Source organism: Helicoverpa armigera, chromosome 5, assembly GCF_030705265.1.
Source record: "Helicoverpa armigera isolate CAAS_96S chromosome 5, ASM3070526v1, whole genome shotgun sequence".
Lineage (NCBI taxonomy): Eukaryota > Metazoa > Arthropoda > Insecta > Lepidoptera > Noctuidae > Helicoverpa > Helicoverpa armigera.
This window is the reverse complement of record NC_087124.1, coordinates 6,526,647-6,551,341: the sequence shown is the minus strand read 5'-3', so window position 1 is coordinate 6,551,341 and position 24,695 is coordinate 6,526,647. Positions and strand designations below refer to the sequence as shown.

Genomic DNA, 24,695 nt, shown 5'->3' with positions numbered 1-24,695 from the left:
TCATAAAACAAGACACCTATGATTAGGCAGCTTTGTGGGATACTCAAAATGGACACAAAATACTTTCCTATAGGAGGTGTATAATTTAAATATACTAGTATATCGGGTTTAACCGACGCTGTAACTAATTGTAATTTCGAAGCAGACTTTAACATAGCATAACTGGACCAGTCGGACAAAAAATAAGATATTGCTATGTACTGGAGTCTGAAATATAAAACTCTGTTGTAAGAAATAATGAATGAAATAAAAAATCTCTCGTTGACCTGGTGAGTGTAAGATTATTACTGAAGGAAATAAATGGCAGCTGCTATAAGTGTAATAATTAATAAATTAGTTATAAATAACTGTGAATAGAGTTTTCCAATGAATGACCTACATCTCGATGCGGATCTTGTTTTTGCATTGATTGTTTATAAATGTAAATGAAAGGATTCATCTACTAAATATCGTTGAAATTTTAATTTTTACTTTAAGAGGTTGCTTTGTATGTCATATGTACTCTTTTGATTGTGCTTAGATCATGGCGTGTATGGAATTTCCACTACTTAAAATGTATGTATATTTAGCTCCTTCGTTTGGTATTAAGTTCCGTTTGGTAATTAGAAACTAATTTTATTATCTCAATTATATTTCGATCAAGAGGTTGGTTAACCGGAATCCTATAGATGCAAAATGTGCATTTGCAGCAAGTTTTGTTAGTCTGCTTAGTGTTAAACTGTTTGTAAAACGTCGCGATCGATTATATTATATCTTAGACGGCAGGAAACTGCCTGAAACTGGAAAGCGGGTAAATACGGGTAGTGGTTACTCTCAGTATATAAGTGTTCATACCCACAGTATGCATACATTTTATGGGTAGCTGTATAGTGTCGGTTCGCAAGAGGCTGCACGCGAATGATTTGTGGTGAGCCGTGAGGGAGTGCAACCCGACACACGGTCAAAGACCGGTTCGCGTTATTTCGGAAATATTCGGAGCTTTTTACAGGAGAGGCCGACGACGCGCCCGCGCCGGAGGATGACCTCACCAGGGATTTCTTTTTTTTATCTTTAAAATAACGACGTTTTCCTGCTACAGCATAGGCAATATTAATTATATTGTAACGGATCATTTTTATAGTTTTTAGATTATTGTGATCTGAGAGAAGATAGGTACGAATTCATTCAACTATGTTGTAAAGTAACATTATAAGCACTTGACATAGACCGCATGGTCACGCGTACCATCCGCCGCATTTGTCGAGAGTCCAACTCGAGACATGTAGAGGCGCAAAAAAAATATGTTCTTTTTTATCGAATGCTAGTTGCTAATTAAATTAAACGATCTCTGTCAGAATCGTTAACGATGTCATAATGAGTATCATTACATTTGCGTTTTGCTCTTTTACATGGAATTATTGTAATAATTGGCGGTGATACTAATAGATCGGAGTGCAGACTAGTCAGGCTCTACTTGCTGCAGGCGGCGCGGGCGCAAGAAACACGCCGTTTCTGCCGGTACTGCTACGGACACACAGCATTGCATGCACTACAACTTTGCGGGATCATCTTATACTTCCATCGTTTTGTTACAAACTCAGTATGAATCATATGCATAAATTACAATATCTCCGACCTACGTAGCGGATTACATAAATTCTACAGACACGTAAGACGCTCGGTTATAAACGCGCCACCAACGACCGTTTATCTTAAAATTTGCTCGTCAATAGTTTTCGTAACATCATCATAAATTCACGTTTCATATCAATATACTTAATGCGTATGTTGCGTGAGTCATTACTTTAAAAAAAGGTTAAAAATATTCGCATCGTTCTCCCAGGGACACTGGAAAGTGGAATGAAGATTGTAAACATGCGCTCTTGATATGTTTTCTCGGAAATTGTCACGACTCTAGTGCAAATAATAGCGATGAACAACACCAACGGCAACGTGCACACTGGTGCATTAGCTTCATAATATTTGCTTGGCGTATGTACTTACAGACCATACTTAAACTATGGGATTAAGATACGGAGATGTTCAGCAGCATGCGTGACTAGTGCGAATTTGTGTCTTGCCCTTATACCGTGTTCTATTAGCAGAGGATATTCACCAGATTACACCTCAGCGTCGCTTCCGAGAAACCATTCCATCGCGGCCTTGCGATGAAACATCGCTCAAATGTTTGTTTTCCTTTCAAACGATTCAAAAACGGCTCCCGCAAAATTTTACTGTTCACGGGAATCGGTAGCCCCGCGACGTTTTGTTTGCTTAAGCCCGATTCGCTGAACAAATTACAGCTGTTCGATTTCGCCTTAATGCGAATGAGCCATTTTAAATATTTTAAGATAGACTGTGCCTATGCAGTATGAATGTGATTCGATCTGTCACTGGTGCGCATTATCAATTTGCAGAATATTAGAGAGTCGTGATTTCTCCGTTGACGAGTGACTGCAATGCAGTATTTCGCAGAATCACTTAGCTGTCATCGACGGCGGCTACATTACGCCACCACCCCGCTCCGGCGGAATGGCGCTCCATTAGTCGTGTACTGGGAATTATTTCCTGCACGTACACATTCCGGTTGATCTCGTCGCGCAATGACAATACCAGCATTAGGAGCTTGTATCTTACTAAACGATCATTTCACAGAATGCTATTATTTCCTTATTACCTGTAACGTAACGCTAACGCCTCAGGCAGAACTGCGCTGCGTTTGGTTTTTCCACGAGAACGAAGAAAGATAAACCAAAAATAAAAGTTTACCTTGACTTTAAGAATAGCAAGATAACCTATTTTAAACCTAAAAGACAGGAAAAACCAGACTATGTGTATATGTATTACACATTAGCAATTTGAATGTTCGCGTGCAATACTCTACATGGTTTTCCATTTCCCTTTTTCCATAGCCCAGCTTATCAACCAGAATAGATAAGCATTTAAAAACTATTCCTTTCTGCTTATTCGCTGTGCATTACATAAATACGTTTGTAACTTAGCTGTATAATATTCATTCATAAGTTTTACCGTAAGGTAAAAACGTGTTTTCCAGATACATAATATGTGAAATCTTCCTTATTTCTGACTACATACTTCGGTTTGCAAAGTAATACAGATATTATTATTGTCTTTTGTATCAGATTTTCACAAGGGGTGTTCCCTAAGGTTTTGGGTTTTTGTCGCTGTGTTACTCATCTTTACTGAAGGGTGCCAATACGTGATGCGTGCTATTGCGGCTGCCTCGCTCATGTCTATTCTCCTCTCACTTCAAATACATTGAATTGCCTTCTAAGGCAAAATTGCATATTGTTGCATATTCTGTACCTTGCTATAGCAATATTGGTTTTCTGTATTCAATAAAGCCAAACACATTTTATATCTAGGTTTATTGATACCAATCAGTACAATTCAGCGTGTCCTTTGACCTTTTTTCATACCCATTCTGTTTATAGATCATATCATACAATCCAATTTGTTCGGCATGTGCCTATTTGGCAGAGATTTCAGGGTAATCATGTATCGAATCTGGTCTCGATTGAGAGGTCTGAATTTCAATCAACATCGATTAATGCATCATACATACATAGCTATAGTGGTTAGCAAGGTACCATAGATCGTCTGCTTAATTGATATTACCCTGCACACACACCACAAGTAGGTGCATAATTGGGAATTGGTATCCTGTGATTGTATTAACCCTATTGCGGTGTACCTCTTACTACTCATTTTATGGGAAATCATCAAACGACCGCTGTGGCTTAGCAGCGTGAGGGGACGTCAGACTCTTACTGACCCATCATGCTCCTTCTTAAGTACTTTATGTACCTCTTTCCAGCAATCCCGCAGCTTCGGCAGGTTCGCCTTACTATCGTTTTTAATAAAAAAAAATTCTTTGTGTTGATTTTAATAATAAAATTCTCTAATCTTTTCTAGGTTTAAAGATGGTGTGGCGTATCCCTGGTCAGCGGGGGTGTCCAACCTGATCCTATATCCTGAGGCTGCCAACCAGACGCTGTACGCGCGGCGGGCGGCGCGAGCTGACTCCGGCAACTACACCTGCCGCCTGTCCAACGAGACCCATACGGAGACACATACCGTCAAACTTAATATTTTAGGTAAATATCTTGCAAACTGTTGGTTTTAATTAAGTAGTTAACAGGACATAAATCTTACATCGTAAATAGTCTTTATGGAGGATATAGGAAAGGCTCTTAGTTTTGTTTATTAATGTAATTATCAGCTGAGTTGTGTCAGTCTAATCAGAGCTATAATGCGAATAAAGCATCTTTGAATCCAGAAAAACTCCTCGTTCCAACTCGAGCGCAGCGGGAGGTCCAGACTTCATGTTATATCGGGTCATAAACGTACACGCAATTATATTTATATTCATATATGTAGCATGCTTTATTACTCCCATGGTACTTCCACTAAACCAGAATAGATCGTCTTAATGCAAATGACTACGGTTATTAAAATTACGACTTACACATAACCTGCAACGGTTATTTCACTTGTTTTAAATACATTACGTGTGACCTGACATCTTGAGACGTTTTATTGCAAGTAAAATAACAGTTCTTTATTGAGTAAGCGCTTGTTCCATACGAGGAAAATATGTATCAGCTAACCTTCCGATTCACAGAAAAACCGCCGGACGCACCGAAGACAATGTTTATTTCGAAAGATCAGTGGGTGGAGGAGGGGGGCGAGTTACGACTGTACTGTGAAGCTCTCATCGGTAAGTAATACGCCCACCTTATTTAAAACCAAGAGGAAAAAGAAATGGAGCGCCAATGGCCAGGAGAAAGTGTCTTGTGGCATGCCAACTTGTGATGCTCACGGCGCGGGTCAGAGGTCGTACGACGATGTTAAACCCAATGGGAACTAATTAGCCTAGCAATAATCTCATCTAATAATCATGATTATACCCTATAATGCATGGCTAACTAAAAAAACTAATTTGCCCATTTCCTCGTTACTTTAACCCTTTAAATTCGATTAGATCTTGTTCTTATCTCAGTAATAATGTTATTTATTGTGCAGGTCGGTCTTACTTGGCTGACGCCCGCAGCGACCTCCGCTGGAGGAAGGAGGGTCCCAACGGCACTGAGGGAGACTTGTTGCCCACTCAGATGGAAATCAAGACCACCCGGTGAGTTCATTATTTCAGTACATCAGTATTAGATACCCATATTTGGCTGTAAGGAGCATGAGTTTTAGGACATATGTTAATTTAACTGAAGAAAAGACTAGCATCTACGCAAGTCCCGTTTAAATAGAGCATGGGAGATTTTACATCTATACTAATATTATAAAGCTGAAGTTTGATTGTTTGTTTGAACGCGCTAATCTCAGGAACTACTGGTCCGATTAGAAAAATTCTTTCAGTTAGATAGCCCATTTATCGAGGAAGGCTATAGGCCACTTTTTATCCGGGTTCGTGCAGAGGTTTCCACGGAATGCGGGTGAAACCGCTGGCAGAAGCTAGTTAAATGATATATTTTTAATGATCTTAATATGTTTTTACCATAAAACTAAAACACAACAAACTTATTTCATTACTAATTTCATAAGAAACGTTCTTCAATCATTGACATAAAACTTGAAACCTCTCGTTCACTACAAGTTCGTTACATTTTTCGCGGAATAACAAATGCAAAAGTTTTTGTCTTAATAACAAGTGAACCATTATTATGAAGCACTTAAAAGTTCGATAGATTCCCGATAAACAGGCAGGCACTAGATACCGCCCACAGACATCGGCAATAAACTAGAGGTCAGCCGGTGACCTTTCAATATGGTTATTGCTTTTACTGAAATGAGAAAATATTAACTTATAACTGCTTATTAGACGAACAACCTTTCGGAACCTTTTCATTCGTCGGAGTTGTGAGATTTTAACGTAATTTGTTTGAGTTTTCTCAAGTACAGCCACTTATTTTGTGATTATTCATGCTTTTAGTTTTATAGTATTTAAATTGCCTAGAAAATATCAGAAGTATATTAGAATCACGCTGTATTTCTTATACCTTTCTATAAAATATCTGGTGTTGGTGTCAAGTTTTTCCCCGTTTATGGGCAAATTCCATCCTTATTCGACATGAACAATTTTCCCAAAAAGTGTGTTGCTTATCGTGTCGTTTTCCGGCTCCTTCTATTAACTTGATATGCTTGTAATATCTTTTATATACCTGATACCTACCGTAAATAGGGAACTCGACAGGTAAAATTTCTATTTCGTTAACGAGGCTCTTGTGCCTAATTCTAATAAAATTAGTATATTCACGAATCTTTTTTACTATAATTGGTAACTAGACTCCCATAATTTACTTTTTCTTGTACCTTTTACGTTAATTTATTTTCAAAGAGTTTATTTGCAAGAAAACGGTTCAATATTGATTAGAATCATATTTAGATTTCAGATTAATTGAACTCCTTATATTTCGTCACTATCCGTAATACCTATAAGCTTATCATAGTCGAAACATATCCTTAAGTTTGAAGCCATTTGATTGGCCCTAAGTATTTAAGGTTCCATTCTACTCCTCAAATAAAACTTATAGTAGGTACTTACATAACTGTTTGAACCGTCATCCTCGCATTAGGTCTTTACCATATCTAGTGTAACTTCCTGGCGTCGCATAAGGAAGTCGCGGCTTACAGTGAATACTTGATTGCAGGGAGGATGTGGAAGACATCATTGGCTCGTACCTGACGGTGGACCGAGTGTCGGCACAGGACTACGGTACCTATGTGTGTGTTGTGCACAGCAATGACGTCATGTCCAAGCATTACGTCACCGTTCACTACAGATGTAAGTTTTTTTTTATATTTACCTATTCGGATATCATGTGTGTGTGATAAAATAAGGGTGCGTCTACACGATGCATATAGCTGGAGCAAGTTAACATGCGCAAGTGACAAGTTACAAGAGCACGTGGATGGATATTTTGCTTTGGTTCATTAGCGAGTCGCTGGACCTTCACGTTTTTAAAATGCATGTAACCTGCGCATGTGCCTCAACATGCGCAAGCTGCTTGCACCGTGTAGATGCACCCTTACTACAAGTTTCACGGTCGGTTATTGTTTTTTTATGTATGTCGTCTGCGGTTTTGATATGTCTCGGTTATTTCCCCAACAAATACTGGAACAGACGTTGGAAACTACTCAAATGAGTTCATAAGAATGTTGCGGTCGTTAAACGCGGTTATAAGTTATTATTGTATTACTTATTAAGGAGGTAAATTGTCGTATACTTTCATAGAATTCGTTCTTTTCATTTTTCCTTAAAACAGTCCCATTTTATACATCGTAATAAAACACTCAGAAATCGACCATACGTCAGACGCAATAATAAAATATAATATAAACGTGAAAGTTCTCAAATAAACTGAGTGATTCACATTACCAATAAAACAAGTGTGTAATTCCGCGCGTTGGAAAATAGCTAATACTTAGGGGTTTTACCCTATACGCTAACACTAACACCAGGAAAATTTTGCATCTCCGAGTGTCCAAAGTTGAGAGTCAAAAATCCCATCTTAAGAAATTGAGTGGAACAAACGCGTCCTTATATCATTAAGCTTTAATTTTTCTGTTATGAATATAACATAACATTGTCTATGGGTTTCCTATCCTACCTTGAGCTAGTTCGAACTATGCTAGTTCAAATTATTATCATGCACTTCCTTTGTTCCACATTGATAAGGACGAAGCAACAAATACATTCGTATAGTAATATTATTAAGGATTAGCAACTGAATCCTGAGTATGCAAAATCGGCGCGTGGTCAGACGATGTGGCTCTAGATGTTACATCGTCTAGTCAAAACATTGTTCGAGAGTTTGATATGCAATGTAACAATATCACATCGCTGTTATTTAAAATGGTTATCAGTTTCAAAATAAATAGCTGTTAACCGTTTCTTGACTTATAAATATGTCAAATCGAAATAACCTAAAAAAACCTCAAGAATAAGGTAAACCTACATCCATTCACTTAAATGCGTCAACGGGAAATTCTTAAACAGAAATAGGCTTGTAGGTATGTATTTTAAGAGTATGACGTCATTACATATTGACAGTCGAATAGCTACCGATATTTAGATAGATAAACGTCGGCGTAAATTACGAAAATCGTGCGTCTACTATTAATCAGAGACATGATTTCCAAAAGGATCTAAATGGGTATTCATTAGCGGTGAAATGAGATAATTCTATATTTGATTAGAGCTTATTAGCGTTAATAAGTCAACGTATTAAAGCTATTTTAGGCACTTTAATGGTTCACTGAATAACTAATTGAAATCTATTGAAACTTTGAATGGGCCGCCAGGTCTCAATAGATCTCAGAGAAGGAAATAGTGCCGAAACCTCGAGAAATAACAGCCAATCTTAGGTACATAGTAGATACGACAAGAAGAAAGACAGAACAATCAAGTACAAAAGGACTGCTTATTTCTTCTGACTAAACTCTCTCCGATCGTATCGGATAAGCGTACCATCAGTCATCAGGCTATGAGAGTGAACAGTTGACTGATCTCTTTATATGAGAACAGCCGCATGTTCGATAATTGGCTAGGAGGACATCATTATTTCTTTTGCCTATCAACATGACTAAGGAAAGAAGCACACAGTCTTCTTATCGTCCCTCTGCTGGGCACAAGCCTCCTCTCACACTGAGTAGGATTGAGTGTTACAAACAACATATTATAAATAGGTATATGTATTATGACAGATGGTGGTTCAGACGACGGTTCAGGGTCATCATGGTGCGGCAGCGGCGCGGTTCCGTGGCGGGCGCTAGCACTGGGCGCGGCGGCGGGCGCTTTAGCTCTGGTTTCGGCGGCTGCCCTACACCGGCGCTGCACGCCGCGTCTACTGCTGGCTGCGAGGCATGCCCGCGCCAGAGCACAGCCCACCGCGAGGAGGGCACGAGGTCAGTAGCTATGTATGTAGCACAACTACATATCGACATCTAGCTGACTATATTGTACATGGTGTTGGGTTGCCCTGGTAACTGGGTTGAGGAGTTCAGATAGGGCAGTCGCTCCTTGTAAAACACTGATACTAAGCTGCATCCGGTTAGACTGGAAGTCGACTACAACATGGTTGGGAAAAGCCTCGGAAGATGATGATAGTGGTTTTCGGTCTAACCGCTTGCAGCTGTATGTATTAGTAACCACATATTTTAAGTTAGCTAATCCGTTAGTTGGTTTTTCCAATATAAGACGTAAGTAAATGTGTTGTAGATCTATTGGCTATCTCTGTGAAGGTCGAGACCACCGTTCCGATATTCAACCGCAGAAACGGTTGCTCCAACTGTTTATTGATCACGAACGCCTCTTTCATAATAATTTGTTAGACAAACACTTTGAAACTAACTTGATCATAACCAAGTTTTTTTTATCCTAACTTAAACCTATCAGTAAATCTTATATCACTTAGCATGCCACATACTTTAATTATAGGTAATTGATGTGACCAATTATCAAGTAGAACCAACCATACATCGAGCCCGTTTAAAAAAGAGCGCCAAACTCCGGTCAACTCCGTAAGCGGATTATTACCATCGAAATTAAGTGCTACGATTAACGAGATACAATTACGTTGCGTGCGTCATATTCGCGAATTATTATTAATTGCGTACACACTGATGACGCCATTTTCTTTTCGCTACGCTGGAGTCGAACAAACATTTGGTCAAATTCTATCTTTCTTTAATAATCACTTACGTAGCTAGTTATAGGTACAGGACTGAAGGTCTCACATTTTCTGTGCCATAATAAGTGCGTTGACCATTGTATAATAGTTTACATTGTTTCCGCATTCTATGTAAAAAAAATCGGTTTATTTTATTTTCTTATATAAGTTAATTTTATATATTTACAGAATAGTTCATTGAATTAAGTCATCCATTAATATTCGTCTTGACCAATTTTATTTGGGGTCGGTGCAATATGTATATTTATAGCTTCCATTCTTCATGCACTCGTCATACTAACATTCACCCCAATCTTATTCATGTTATCTTTCTTTTCGCAACATGTAGGACTTACAGCTACACAAAATTATAAAAAGAAAACCAGCGTTACAAAAAAGACAATTATATTATTATGTACCTATGATAAGTTTTTCAGATGTAATATGTTAGTTTAGTTGACAGCGTCCAACAGTGCCAAAATATTATAAATACCAACAAAAAAGGTGCAAAAAGCTCGATAGGTAATTACAAAATTCAGTTGTGCATTTGTACATTTATAATGACGTCATGTAAACGCGCAAGTTCTAAGTAATCATGACATATGCAAACCGCGTGCTCACTCGCATTAGGTACGCCGAATAAGCAGCGAGAGATGATAATGTCTTGTACGACGGTAGTCGTGAATCATTTTAATTGCTGCTCAATTATCAGGTGTTTTGATGACTAGTAATAATTTGTTTTGAAAATTATATAATTTTCTAAAGAACAATCCTCATTCCAAGGTCCTATTATATTTTTTTTTTTGTCATAAAAGGCACAGCAAAGCATAAGGCATTTCACTTTCAAACTAAATATTTATCGACGTTGCCCCTATTGAAATTATGTTTCAATATCAATGAGTATTGCTAAGTGAAATTAGGGTTGTGCGGTAGAGACAATTGAAAATGACGGAGGCAAATTACACAAATAATTATTCCTGGTACTCGAATAAAATGGTATAAATTGAAAATTCAGTACTTTTTTTTCAATTTTTATTTTATGGAATAAATAGGTAACATGTATTGTGTGTTATTGTGTGCAGTACTAGAGAAAGAGTTCGACGTGCTGGTGTGCTGGACGGCGGTGGACGGCGAGCTGGTGCGCGGCGCGCTGCTGCCGACGCTCGCGCTCAAGTACAAGTACCGCGTGCACGCCGTGCGCCTCTCCACGCAGCCCGACACTTGTGAGCATAAATCAAAATTCCTTTATTCAAACTTAGCTCAAAACAGCACTTTTCAGCGTCAGAAATGTTCAAAAGACAGCCCCCAAAAACGCCCACCTTTCACCACTTCCTATGTGTTTTTGCTGGGAAGAAGAAGTGGCGCAACAAACTCTCCAGCAACACTTGTCTCTCTGTATATACGTACACTTCGGCTTCTGCCAGCGTTTTCACCCGCATCATGTGGGAAATTGCCCGAACCCGGATATAAAGCAGCTTCCTCGATAAATTGGCATCTAACACAAAAATATATTTTTTAATCGGACCAGTACTACAGCTTTATAAGTCGTACATTAACAGCCCAAGTTAACCGATCATCACATAAGCGACCGTTTTTTTTTTTATAAACAACTGGTTGACATTCAATTTTCACCAACGTTTTCCTTTAACTATCGATGTTACATTTCTGCTTACTGCAAGTATTCGACGAAAATCGATTCGCGAAATAAACATCAAAGACTATTGTTAGAACATCTAGGTATTTAGTTACACTGTGACAGCGTTAATCATTAAAATGTTCATCATCTATTTTAATTAATTTTGGGAATTTTAAAGAAGTTGGCATGTCTCCAAATATTCCTAAGTTTTCGGTAGATTGAGATAATGAAAGAGATTTTTGTGCCAAAAGCCTTACTCATGCATTGTCAGTGGAGTTTCTTTCCGGCTTTTCTCCATGAGATCAGCATTTTGGAACCGTGCAACTAGTGTGACGTTTCATAGAAGCCTGCAAAGGTCTATTTGAAATACAAACATTAGACTAGTAAAAGTAAAGTAAAAAAAATAGGTATTCAACGTAGGCTGAAAATCAGCACTTTTTGAAGGTCAAATTTACAACCCCTTCACCACTTCCTGTTTTTGCTGGAAAAACTCCCCAGCACTCACTTTTTAATCACGGCACTCCTCACCAATATTCAATGTATGTAGGTGGAACATTTTTTCTAAAGACCTTCCTTGTGCAGGGTACAGCGAGCTGGTAGGCGAGGCGGCGCGCTGCCGGTCGCTGGTGGCCGTGCTGTCGCCCGCGCAGTACTCGGCGCAGCAGCTGCTCATGGCGTTGCGGCAGCTAAGGGCACTGCCACTGCCGCCCGTCGTCGTCTTACTGCAGGTCTGTACTGCTCACTTTATAATCTCACTTGTTTATTAACGTGAAAGATTGGCAGCATCTGTGTTACTCTGTCAAGCAATATACTAAGCTGTAAGCGTAAGGTCCTAAAAGTCGTGGTGGCCTAGTGGGTAAAGGACTAATCTCTCATGTATGAAGGCACGGGTTCGATCCCAGGTCAGGCAAGTACCAATGCAACTTTCTAAGTTTGTATGTACTTTCTAAGTATTTCTTAGACACCATTGGATGTGTTTCGGATGGCACGTTAAACTGTAGGTCCCGGCTGTCATTCAACATCCTTGGCAGTCGTTACGGGTAGCCAGAAGCCAGTAAGTCTGACACCAGTCTAACCAAGGGGTATCGGGTTGCCCGGGTAACTGGGTTGAGGAGGTCAGATAGGCAGTCGCTTCTTGTAAAGCACTGGTACTCAGCTGAATCCGGTTAGACTGGAAGCCGACCCCAACATGATTGGGAAAAGGCTCGGAGGATGATGTAAGCGTAAGGTCCTACGCCTGATCTCTCTCCGGTCGTGTCGAATTGCCGTCCCATCGCATAGCCCGATGATAGAGTGAAGAAATAGAGAGTGCACTTGTGTCTGCGCAAATGCCAGCTGGGTAGGACATATACTAGTGCTTGTGCACTAGCATATGTCCTACGCAGCTGGCTGATCTCTGTAAGTGAGAACAGCCGCCGCAGCCGATAATCGGCTAGGATGACATCATAATCATCAAGCTGTAAGGTTATTGTCACTTTAAGGGTGTTGTCACATGGACTACTTTTTGTCCGGATCAGGGAAGCAGTCCCGTGGGACCCGGATGAAACCGAAAGAAACAGCTATTTAAAAAATATTTTTGTTTCCATTTGTAAGTCTTGATGAGGTGTGAGGAATAAACAACAAATAGTTTCCGTTTGCTACACGGATAGAAAACAAAAAGTTAAAGATATACTTGACGTGGGTGATAATTCGTTGAATTTTGCCATCTTCATTTACGTCATTAGGTATAATTAAGTTTTCCTCAGCATTGATATTGAATGATTGATATATTTACATAGATGAGTACGTAAGATAGTGTACGCAAGAAGTTTTTATTGGCAAACATTCATTGCTGAGTAAATGGCTGTGAATAATTAAATATCCGAGAATGAAATTATTGTTATACTGTTATGACACATTCATTACAAATATTCGGTTTCCAATAATGCAACATCTGTGTCCACTCATGACTTCATAAAGCTCTTTGTGTAACGAAGAAATCAAAATAAATATGTTTAAGAATACTTTTGTTTCTCGCAGCTTCATATGGGACAGTTTCCGTAACTGAAAACAAAATTGCCTATCTTCGTCTAGGATACCACCAATATCTGTGAAAAAAACACTTTCGCATCTACAAATATGAAGAAATTCAGTATGACGAGTAACAGGGAAGATTGCTCGAATGGAAGCGGAAGACAAATTGCGCCGACCCCAAATCAAATTGGGAACAGAGCATGAAGAAGAAGAAGAATAAGTAGATATTTTTTTATTTGCAGGACCTGCCAAAGTTAAAGCGCGAAGCTAAAGAAGGCGGCGAGAGCTTAGTAACAACACTCCGCGGTACGCGCCTCGTGGCGTGGCGGCACGTGCACGAGCGCGCCTTCTGGACGGCGCTGCGCCTCGCGCTGCCGCTGCCGCCCGCCGCGCACGAGCTACAAGTACGTACCCGGTATTGAGGTAACACGCCTTCCTCTCACGCACTGAACAAACAACGCTAATATGTTAAGGTGAATACTTCGAAGCTGGAAATTAACAGTAAGGGTGCATCTACACGCCCGCCGGGGCTGTGGGATTTTTCGAATGTTTGTTCGATTGTTCGAATGAATTACCGCGGCCCTGGTACATAAAAGGCCGGCAAAGGAATAAGATGGATTTTTAGTCAGTAAAAGTCTGACACTCCCTCACCGCTGCTTACCCACAGCGGGAGGGGTCATTTGATGATTTTTGCCATAGTTAAAAAAAGGGTAATCTACACGGTGCAAGTAGCTTGTGCATGGTGAGGAACATGCGCAGGTTACATGCATTTAAAAAACTGTCATTTGCACGTGTTAACTTGCTCCAGCTTCATGCACCGTGTAGCACCCTAACAGCAAAGATAAAATCCCGACTTATATCGACTGTTAACTTAGGTAAAACATCAAAAAAACCTTTTACATTTGAAATTCCAGCCACCAGTCGAAGCATTCACCTTAAAGGAAAAATCTTAGCGCAGAAATTAGATGCGGTAACAAAAAATAGAGCTAATATTTGCCCGGTTTTAAATATCGCTTTTTGTTGCAAATGGTTGTTTTTTGGGTACGCCAACTTTGTTTCTGTGTATTTTAAATAGGTTGGCAAAAAAGGTTGAATATAGGTATATGGTAGCTACTGAAATTGTATTTGTTTATTTGGAGTGGTTTTATACACAGCACATTACATATTATGCACTTTTTTATTTTTGGGTTAAAAAGCTTTTTTTGTTCAGTGTATTTTGCATCGTGAAATATGAAACGTGGGACAAGTAAATAATGTGAATATAATTACAGACGAAACCAAACCCAACTGAAGCGGAGGACAACAAGTACAGTCGGTCGGGGAGCCTCACCGCGCTCGTGTAGAGCGGCGGGCGGCAGCTACAGTGTGGACAGTGACAGTGACACTCGCGACACTCAGTGACAGACACTACGTCCCCTCCCCTCCCCCCACTCTCCCCGCACACACCCCGCGCTGCCAATTTATTCGTACGAAGACTGTGAGTAGTTATAGCTATTTGTAATATCCAATATCACATTACGGTAATTAGGTTGTAGGTCCATTTGAAACCTGTATACAGTTTTCTAAGATCTCAGTATCTTTCTTCGTCTGATACTATAACATCGTTTTCATTTTTTCCATTTCTCTTGTGCCAATGGAAAAGCTATCATGACAATTCGTTTTAAGTTTGCGGTTGTATTTCACTATTTATTTTTATTTATCTTATTTTCTTACTATTTGTTTGTGTATTTTCTCTTTCAAGTATTATATCGGATGGATTCCGCGTTAGGTTGTATGTACTGCGCGTCTACTCACTCAGAGACCGCGCGGTGCGAACTTTTAGATTAGAACAAGAATTTCTTAATTTATCTTTTTTACTGTAGTAATTTATGTTGTTTGGAAACAGCGGAGTGTAGAACGAGTTGCGACGATTCAGGGTTCTGTGATAATCGAAGTATGTTGGATGTTTTTGTAAAGAGACGGTAGTATATAAAAACCATTTCAAACCAAAACAATGTTTAAGACTCTAGAACTGGATGTAAGTTTGGTGTTTTGTACTGCTGACTCTTTCTTAAGTATTTTTTTTAATTTTTATAATACTGTGTTGTGTCCGTACAGCTAATTGGCCTCGATCAGATTCATTCTCGACTAAACTAAAACGAATTATTCCCTTAACAAGACTTAGATATGCTATCACAATATCTGATCGGGCTGTCAGCTAGCTGAACGGATACATGTGTTGTAAGTAATACTGATGTAAATATTATTATAAACAAGAGTATTTTTACGTAATGTTTCGTAATACGAAGAAGCTTAGCAGGTTAATGTAAACATTTAGTATTATAGTTAAAACAATACATTCCGTAAAGAATATTATTACTTAGATTGTTTTAAGTTCACTTAAACCTATAGTGAAGGTTCAAAACGAGATGTTCTTCAATAAGAATCTATTTTCTTATCTGAAATGTTGTATGTAAATAAAAAATGCTATTGATACGTAAAAACTGTTTTATTTTTGTTGCAATAAACGAACAATTAACAAGTTCTTACTTACATAACATTGGCGTACATTACGTTTTCACAAATCATTTCAATCAATCACATTCAATTCAATCAAATTAATAATAACAATAACGTTTAAAATTATAATTGGATAAAAACTACGTGATATTAATAAAACTACACTCTCAAAATTAAGCACTTCGGTATCGATACTTCAAGTATCTAAATAATTCACAAGATTGATTTCGAATAAGTACACAGTTGAGAGCCCGTCGCGCGTGACGTCACCAGTCATCGATCACTTACATTAAGTACAAGATAGCAAATATAGCACCTCGTAACTAATTGTTTAAAGCTCAAAAGTTATTGGACCGTTAATTTATTACATTATCTATCTATTTTAATGGTATTCGAGATTACATTTGGCATTGAATGCAAACATGTTTATAAATTATTCAGTTTACCACGAACACATCTGAATGCAATTTGTTATTATTCTAAAATAAAATTGTAAATCTCACTTGTCGTTTATAAAACATAGTAGCTAAGTCACATGATAATAAAACATATTCTTAAAAATATTTCATTTTATAAAAATACCTAATACAGTTTGTGACCTCAAATCACCACTTCCACTACTAACGCGTACTTCTTTCGCTTCATAGTAAAAGTTTAATTTATCTTAAGTACTGTCGAGTTCCTGTAATAATTACCATAGCAATTTGAAATACCTCCACACACTGGCAGCTGCAATTATGTCATAATTCGAGGGGGCTCCATAAGTGCATGTTGTAAAAAACGTTTCAAGTTACTAATTACTGCAAATGGCTCTACTCAGAACCAATTTTCAATAATAACTCATTGTTGATGAATAGCGTTACAAAAAGTACAGTGCGCTCCGAAACGCATGACACCGTGAAATATTACTATATTTTCGCGCAATCCAATGCAGTTACATGCGTCGCTGAGTTATTTAAGTTCCTTCTATGATACGCCTATTAGCCTATTAGTGGAAGTGGTAATCATAATATTTTACAAATTAAAAATAATCATTTCACTTAATGGGAAATAATCGTGATGTTATATCGCATGCGCACACCATGCACTCCATCACCAGATCCTTTGTACAATATCTCGATTGTAGGAACAATTAATTCATAGCCTAACATTTATCATTACTTTGTATCACTCCGAGGTGCCCGTTGGTTGTTGTTGTGGCCCGAATTTCTCTTCATAAGCCTGATTGATAAAAAAGGCACATTAAATTGATGCTCAGAATCACTATGATTTTTATTGTATCATTTTAAACGGAAAATGAGTTAACAATAAAATAAAATCTGAGAGAAAGTTTTACCTGTTTGGCGACTCTACAGAGCGTCTCTGCCATGGCCCGGCCGGTCTGGTCGACCATGCCGCGCAGAATGCCGTCCGCGTTCTGCAGCAAAATGTGCGGGTGGTCGAACTCCACCATTCTACCCGCATCCATTACCAATACCTGGGTAACAAGTTTTTCATTAGTAAGTATTTGAGTATGCGTAAGTATGTATGGGTATGAAAAAACATAATATAAGGTACCTTATCCGAGTCCATAACGGTGTGCAGACGATGAGCAATTGTGAGCACGGTGCACTCGGCGAATTTGTTCCTAATTGTATTTTGTATAAGCGCATCAGTCCTGAAATAAACAAATTATGATTAGAAGCTGTTGACTGATTAAAAAAGTTGAGACCAGTTTTTATTCAATAACATAATAGCTGCCTTTATAAATTAGACACTATATGAACTTTGAAATGAAAGTAGGTAACCACATTTTGGATCACATTTAGATAAAGAGGATTATTATTAAACTTTGTTGCAATTAAAAAAAATATATAATTGATGTGCCCAATCACTACCACGCTAATGACATATCGCCAGAATCGATTTGTTGCTTGTAGCTTGAGAGCCAAGCTTTTTAGCTTGAGTGTGAAGCTTTTTAAGAATCATCAATCTAGTTGCATGTTTCTAAAGAGTGAGGGTTATTCTTTTGGAGATGATCCGGCTAGAAATTCCATAATAAAAAAGAAGTGTTTACAATATTTTATGGGTTGGGTTGACTCCGAGAATATAAAACAAGTTGAGCTAGGAAGTTATATGAGAAAAGTATGGTGTTAACTACTTTTACAAAGTTATTAAATGATATAGAGGTAGGTTATAATACATACTGCGGGTCGACGTTAGCGGTGGCCTCGTCGAGCACGAGCAGCTTGTTGCGGCGCACGATGGCCCGCGCGAGGCACACGAGCTGGCGCTGCCCCACAGAGAAGTTGCCGCCGCCCTCCGACATGTGTGACGAGAGCCCCGCCGGCAGCTCCGCTACTGCCTCTTTCAGTTCCACCTGACAAGGCAAATTCACTTGAAAAATTTCATCCTAATCGAAGACCTTACATACATATTTACTTACAAGTGAAGCTCATATAACTGTTACTGTTACAGCCTTTTTAACGTCCCACTGCTGGGCACAGGCCTCCTCTCACACGGAGAAGGATTGAACATTAATCACCACGCTTGCTCAATGCGGGTTGGTGATTTCAGACTGTAGAGTCCAGGTTTCCTCAAGATGTTTTCCTTCACCTTTTTATCAGCCATTGGTGTCTAAGATATACTTTAGAAGCTCATATAAGCGTGTTAAAAATTTTCAACTTTTTGGTAAAGAGGTTTCAAAGTAATGTATGCTCGGTTCTAAAAGCAAACAATTGCCAAACTATAACATCACCTCTACCAACGTTTGACTGTGCAACTGAGAACTATTAGTTTGCACAATAGCTTTTGAATAAGCCAGTGTAAGCCAAACTCAACTTTACCACTACAGATTGTTTAAAGCGCACAATGTGCGGAGCGAAACAAAAATATGACTAACACTATACATGTGTACAAAAACTATTACCTACGTAACTAAACCCAAGCAAGAGAAATTTCACAAAAATATATTTTTATACCGACATTTTTTGTATTGTTCTAAAGTATAAGTAAATAGCATACCTCTTCCAACGCCCTCCAGAGCACCTGGTCGGGGTACTCGTCGAAGGGGTCGAGGTTGTGGCGCATGGTGCCGGAGAACAGCACGGGCTCCTGCGGGATGATGGACAGCTGACTGCGCAGCTCGTGCAGGCCCAGCTTCGACGTCTCACGCCCGTCGATTATGATCTCGCCTTCGATTGTTGCTAGCCTGTGGAAAACATATTCAAATATTTATTTGCATTTCATATTGGAATAGATATTGAAGAGGCTTAAAGGTAGGTACCATAATTGATCCTACAAGGACACAGCAAAAGAATGCAATAAATAACAAAGTTGCATAAAATAGAAATTTTATATCAATGGGCGTTTTTTTAAGATACAGTTTCATAATAAAGTGGTGAGTGTTTGTTTGGTTGCACATTGAGCCGGACCATATTGTTATGTACATTATTTATAACATCCATTTTATATTATGCTATGGAATCTTTGAAATTAAAATAAAATTAAAAACTACTGTTATGTATGAACATTGATACATTTTCTTTTAACATTAAACAAAGCGATCTCTCGAAAATGTTTCTAAGTCAATACAATAGTCAAATAATATGAAAGCTGTATGACAGATAAAGGCAAACTTACCTAAACAGCGCATTAATAAGCGAGGACTTGCCAGCACCAGTTCTGCCGACAATGCCGACTTTAGCTCTTGGCTCGACCACGAAGCTGAGATCGTTCAACACGGGCGGGTCGGACGGCGTGTAGTACAGGCACACGTGACGGAACTCGATGCGGCCCGACTCCGGCCACGATGGCGGCGGCTTCTTGTCCGGCTCCGACTGAAGGGGTGGCTCCGATTCTATGTTTGAATATTCTTGTATTCTGCAGAAAAAGTATGGCGGTTAAAGAACATTGTAATATGAAAAAGATTTTACACATAGTCCGTAGTAACTCTGCGTGAGACTGATGGTCAGTTATAGTTATATCTTTACTTTTGGTTTCACTGATCTCTGGTAGCAATATCTGGCAGAAATTATAAGCAGTCTTTCTCCGGCAGATAGCATTAACTATCAGATAACTAACTGACAATTTATCGGTAACCAGTGAAACCTGAATTTAACCGATTCTCGGCGCAGTAGACAATTTTGTTCCTAGAAATTATATTGCACATGCAAACAGCTATCCCTTTCACGCATGAGTGACGCAACTGCAGCGTTTTTTTTCTTTTTATGTTCATTTATTGTTTTGTCCCTTATTTATTTTATTTGTTGTCTCTTGCGTCATTTGTGTGAAAAATGGATTTTTTTTCTTTCTTTCTTTCTATCTTCAAATGCGTCAAGTTATTTTTGTACATAATTATATAAAGTTCACAGATAGGAAAGCTTACCTTTCAACACTGGTCATTTGGTTTTCTAGTTCAGTGGACTGACGCATTCCCCATTGGAACATTCCTGTTAGGCCCATAGCTTGTGTTATGGCTAAGCCGACGTTACCGCCATATTCGTCTGGAAAACAGAGAGTAATTAATAGTTTGAAAAGGTAAATAATGTTTGTGGAATAGGTACACATTTTTAGAAATAGAAATCATTTCAATGAAGTAGGAATAGAAATGTTCTAAGAATGTTAGGGATAAGTTTTGTATTGTATTATTTTTTATATTGAAACAGGTTGTAGACTTACTTTGTCCGAAGACGAGGAAGCTCATCGTTACCATGGCGATGTAAATAACGCATACCAGGTCCAACCAGAACCCGAACGCTCTTGAGCTGGCAATGAATAGATACCTGCAAGTAAAAATGAAGTTTAACAAGATGTTTATTAATTTTACAGTATCAAAGCAACGCATTAGTTTAATATGGTTATTACTCTGACATGCTTAACATCCTTCTTCGGACGATCATGTAAGTAGGTACTAAGAGGCTTTTTGAGGCAAATCAATATATGTAATAATTCGAATCTTATATAATAATTTGAAATCTAAGGAAATAAAATTGTTTAAACCGAAGTCATCCATTTCAGCCTCCCCATTGTGGGTGCAGCGTGAGGGAGTGTCAGATTCTTACTGACTAAAACCCACTATGTTCCTACTTGAGCCCTTTGTGAACCAGGGCCGCGGTTTTCCTTCGAACAATCCCACAGCCCTGTAAGATGTACCAAGGCCTAACGACATAATAAGGAGAATGAATCATAAAGATATATGTACATAGCACTTACCAAGCTGAACTATGCAGGTCCTGATGATTGTCGAACTCCCTGATAAGAGCCTCTTGCGCTCCGAAAGCGCGGATAGTTGTAATACCCTGTAGTGAAGCGTTCAGGTGAGAGAACACCGGGCTGCGAGCTGTGGAGTGAATGAACCACTGTATTATACGTACGTACGATTTGGACCGCTTTCAAACTAGCGGATTTTTTCGTGTATAACCGTGCGCCTAAACTTCTGTTGACAACTGTTTTGAACAGTGACGCCCGAATGCGCCACGCGTAATTAAAGTCGAACCGAGAGTTTATGCCTGGCAAAATCCGCTATTGTGAAAGCGTTTTTACAGCGATGGAATGAATTTGACACTTTATGCATAGTAGATATGTCTCATTATTTGCTTGAAAAAAAGAATGATTTCCATGCCGTCGAACTTGATCAAAGACATTCAAGTTAAGTTTTGAAACGCTTAGCAATGAAATAATATTTTAACATTAACACTACACTACATGAACCGATGACTCAATGACTGTGGCTAATTTAAATTGATATTAGTAAAAATTACTTGTGCTTTGGGCCCTTTTGTTCTAAAATTAGTTAACAAAGACAATATTAACGTCATATGCATTTAAACCTCCTTCAAGAAAAAAAAGAATCCATTTTAAATTTGGAACAAAAAGGTCGTAAGCAACAAATGTAGCTGGCTGGTTAGTCTAAAGAAATGGTCGCGCTATGCGTCAGAGATGACTCACTCACACCCTCGAGGCGCTTGATGCTGCGCGAGGAGGACAGGTAGAAGATGCGCAGGCCGTAGAACACGAAGCCGATAGCTACTGTTGGCACCAGTAACCAGTAGTTCACTACTGCCACTACTACTACGATACCGATTAGAGAGAGCCCGATCTGGAAAAAAAATATTTTGTTGTTTGACGGGTTTGAGATTTCGATCTTATTGTTGAGTTTATAAGGTTGAAAGTCGGGAAATTGTGGAAATTTTTGAGTGACTTTGCCAAACAAATAAAAAGATACAAAGACAAATTTCTTTAGTAACATCATAACGTGAACAGTCAATAATGGAAACATGAAACGATAGACTGTTAATGATATAAAATTTGCCAGAAAAACTATATCATATAAAGATTTACCTGCAAATAGAGGAACATGGATTTAAGATACATAAAATCCAAGTCAGAAGTCCTCCTTCAGTCAGAGTCGGTAATATTTTTTCCACTCTCCGAATAGGATATTTCCTTCAAATCAATATTTCCTCACCTGTAGAACATCCAATAACGCAGAAGGCAACACTTCATCAACAGCGCCCATATCCTTAGAGAATCTGTTCAGTATCCTGCCCGACGGGTTGACGTGGAAGAAGCGCATGGGTGCCCGCGTGATGGACGAGAACATGTTGTTGTGCAGCCGGGTGGACGCTCGCATCGCCATCGAGAAGAACATGAAGGAACGGAGCAGGGAGACCGCCACTAAGGCTATCACCATGCCTGGAATAGGAACATTGTTTAAGATAGTGTGCTTGACCTTAGGAAAAATATATTGTTTATGATAGATAACTACGTAATTTGCACATTGCACATAGGGGTATTTTGCATTTCTAGCCGGGCGAAACTAGAAAAACAAACTTCAACAGAAAAGAAAAATTTAATGCTTGTTAGAAAGCCAGGTAACTACTGAACAAAATCCGACCATTTTCAGGCTCCTACTCCCACGCCATCCAGCCACAAACCTCTCGGAACTTGATCATTATGACATGCACTCGCGTCAGTTTCTGACTACATTAAAAACGTACCGTGTTTGAAACCTCAGAACTTTTTTATTGTGAGCTATTTAACCAAAACTACTATGGGTTATAATAATAATACAGATCCATATCTTCCGAGCGCTTCCGGCTAATGATTTCTGTTGTAACGTATTACAAACACTGTCAGATGATAGATATTACACACATTAGGTGCTACTTTTTGCTACTTTTGACAGAACTTAGACGTTACTGCTGGTGTAAACTAAAAACAATTAACCATTATTTTCAAGCAAATTATTAAATGTTTTCTTTTTAACACGCTTATTTATTGTTTTAGGCATACCAAGGAGCTCTAACTACAAACATTTAAGTAGAGAATACCTGTTCAATATGATTTTTATCTAATTAGTTAGCCAATACAACCTTCTCCAAATCATGAATATTCCTTTATTTTATCATCGTATCAGCCCATAATACTCACTTTTGAATTAAGGCCTTCTCAATGGTTTTCTGTAAATATTAGTAAGTCCTATCTACTTTACAGCAGAAAAACCCGAACTAATAGTTTCGCCCGGCTAAAAATGCAAAATACCCCTATGTGCATTGCATGGAGTGTAAATTAGGTGTAACCACTCTGATCTCACTCTTCATCATTCAAGCATTGTTATTGCTGTTTTTTTAAATATTAGTTTTACTAGTGAGTCGTTAAATAAAAAAAAACTAAAATTTGGCCAGTGAACCAAAACGAAATTAGGGTTTAAAAAGTGCAAAACTCCAAGAACGTTTACGTATTAAAGTAACTAAAATCCCACCTGTATAAATATATATGCAATCATATCGGCTCAGTCCAGCGGACTCGTAGTACGTGTTCTCAATGAGTCCGGTGGTCAGGTTGTGGGCGGCCTGCAGAGCGTAAGTGCCGTTCGTGGTGCCTAACTCCGATAGCTTCTGTATAGGATGCGTTTCTTCTAGAATTACCCTGTAAGACGACGTAAGAATAAGGAGACATGAGTTATGCAAGTCGAAGGCGTGAAATAGAAAGAAAGAAAATAAGTTTCATTGCACGTGTAAAGGCACATACATACCCTTGAAAAATATACATAATAGAAAATAGGGAACAATATGCGTCTTAAAACGCGCAATACGGCCCTCGCTCAGCATAATGCTGCGACCCGACACGAGAGAGTTCCAGCGCTAGATTTTGGCGATAGATAAATCACCTTTCCGGATCAAAAAATCTTCGTAGTTCAGTAAGTGCGTACTCAAATGGAATATAGTTATTTGTAAGGCGGTACTAGGTGCGCAGTGGCTCACCAGTAGCTGGTCCACCAGTCGGAGGCGGAGCCGAGCAGCTGCGCGAGCGTGGCCACGAGCAGCATGAGCAGCACGAGGCAGGCGTGGCCGGCCGCGCGCAGGTACGCGCCGTACACCCTGCTGACACTCACCAGTAGCTGGTCCACCAGTCGGAGGCGGAGCCGAGCAGCTGCGCGAGCGTGGCCACGAGCAGCATGAGCAGCACGAGGCAGGCGTGGCCGGCCGCGCGCAGGTACGCGCCGTACACCCTGCTGACACTCACCAGTAGCTGGTCCACCAGTCGGAGGCGGAGCCGAGCAGCTGCGCGAGCGTGGCCACGAGCAGCATGAGCAGCACGAGGCAGGCGTGGCCGGCCGCGCGCAGGTACGCGCCGTACACCCTGCTGACACTCACCAGTAGCTGGTCCACCAGTCGGAGGCGGAGCCGAGCAGCTGCGCGAGCGTGGCCACGAGCAGCATGAGCAGCACGAGGCAGGCGTGGCCGGCCGCGCGCAGGTACGCGCCGTACACGCGCCCGCCCACCGCGCCCGAGCTGCGCGTCTCCGCCTCGCCCTCCGGCGGCGCCGTCGCCGTTAAGTTGTCCACTGAACTCACCTGATAAGTAAAAAATCAATGAATA

At 39.5% G+C, this 24,695-nt stretch overlaps 2 protein-coding genes across 3 annotated transcripts in view; one reads left to right on the top strand and one right to left on the bottom strand.

Annotated features, from left to right (window-relative positions):
• The window catches only part of LOC110370170 (uncharacterized), a 37,994-nt gene extending 22,179 nt beyond the window's left edge, over window positions 1-15,815 (top strand). Inside the window, exons 3-11 of one of the 2 annotated variants that reach the window (XM_021325914.3) lie at window positions 3,916-4,097; window positions 4,625-4,720; window positions 5,026-5,134; window positions 6,663-6,796; window positions 8,719-8,919; window positions 10,766-10,906; window positions 11,902-12,047; window positions 13,575-13,736; window positions 14,604-15,815. In XM_021325914.3, the coding sequence (XP_021181589.2) occupies window positions 3,916-4,097; window positions 4,625-4,720; window positions 5,026-5,134; window positions 6,663-6,796; window positions 8,719-8,919; window positions 10,766-10,906; window positions 11,902-12,047; window positions 13,575-13,736; window positions 14,604-14,675 (1,243 nt within the window). In that variant the 3' untranslated portion in view covers window positions 14,676-15,815. Of the gene's footprint in view, window positions 1-3,915; window positions 4,098-4,624; window positions 4,721-5,025; window positions 5,135-6,662; window positions 6,797-8,718; window positions 8,920-10,765; window positions 10,907-11,901; window positions 12,048-13,574; window positions 13,756-14,603 lie in introns of both variants that reach the window. The other variant, XM_021325922.3, reaches the window with a different exon arrangement.
• Window positions 15,802-24,695, bottom strand: part of LOC110370165 (ATP-binding cassette sub-family C member 4) — a 34,891-nt gene continuing 25,997 nt past the window's right edge. The window contains exons 15-27 of the mRNA XM_064034822.1: window positions 24,471-24,670; window positions 23,576-23,742; window positions 22,280-22,506; window positions 21,760-21,910; window positions 21,025-21,151; window positions 20,491-20,594; window positions 20,198-20,315; window positions 19,453-19,692; window positions 18,835-19,021; window positions 18,018-18,190; window positions 17,389-17,488; window positions 17,168-17,308; window positions 15,802-17,052 (exon numbers count right to left, since the gene is read on the bottom strand). Of these exons, the coding sequence (XP_063890892.1) occupies window positions 16,999-17,052; window positions 17,168-17,308; window positions 17,389-17,488; window positions 18,018-18,190; window positions 18,835-19,021; window positions 19,453-19,692; window positions 20,198-20,315; window positions 20,491-20,594; window positions 21,025-21,151; window positions 21,760-21,910; window positions 22,280-22,506; window positions 23,576-23,742; window positions 24,471-24,670 (1,989 nt within the window). The 3' untranslated portion in view covers window positions 15,802-16,998. The remainder of the gene's footprint in view (window positions 17,053-17,167; window positions 17,309-17,388; window positions 17,489-18,017; window positions 18,191-18,834; window positions 19,022-19,452; window positions 19,693-20,197; window positions 20,316-20,490; window positions 20,595-21,024; window positions 21,152-21,759; window positions 21,911-22,279; window positions 22,507-23,575; window positions 23,743-24,470; window positions 24,671-24,695) is intronic.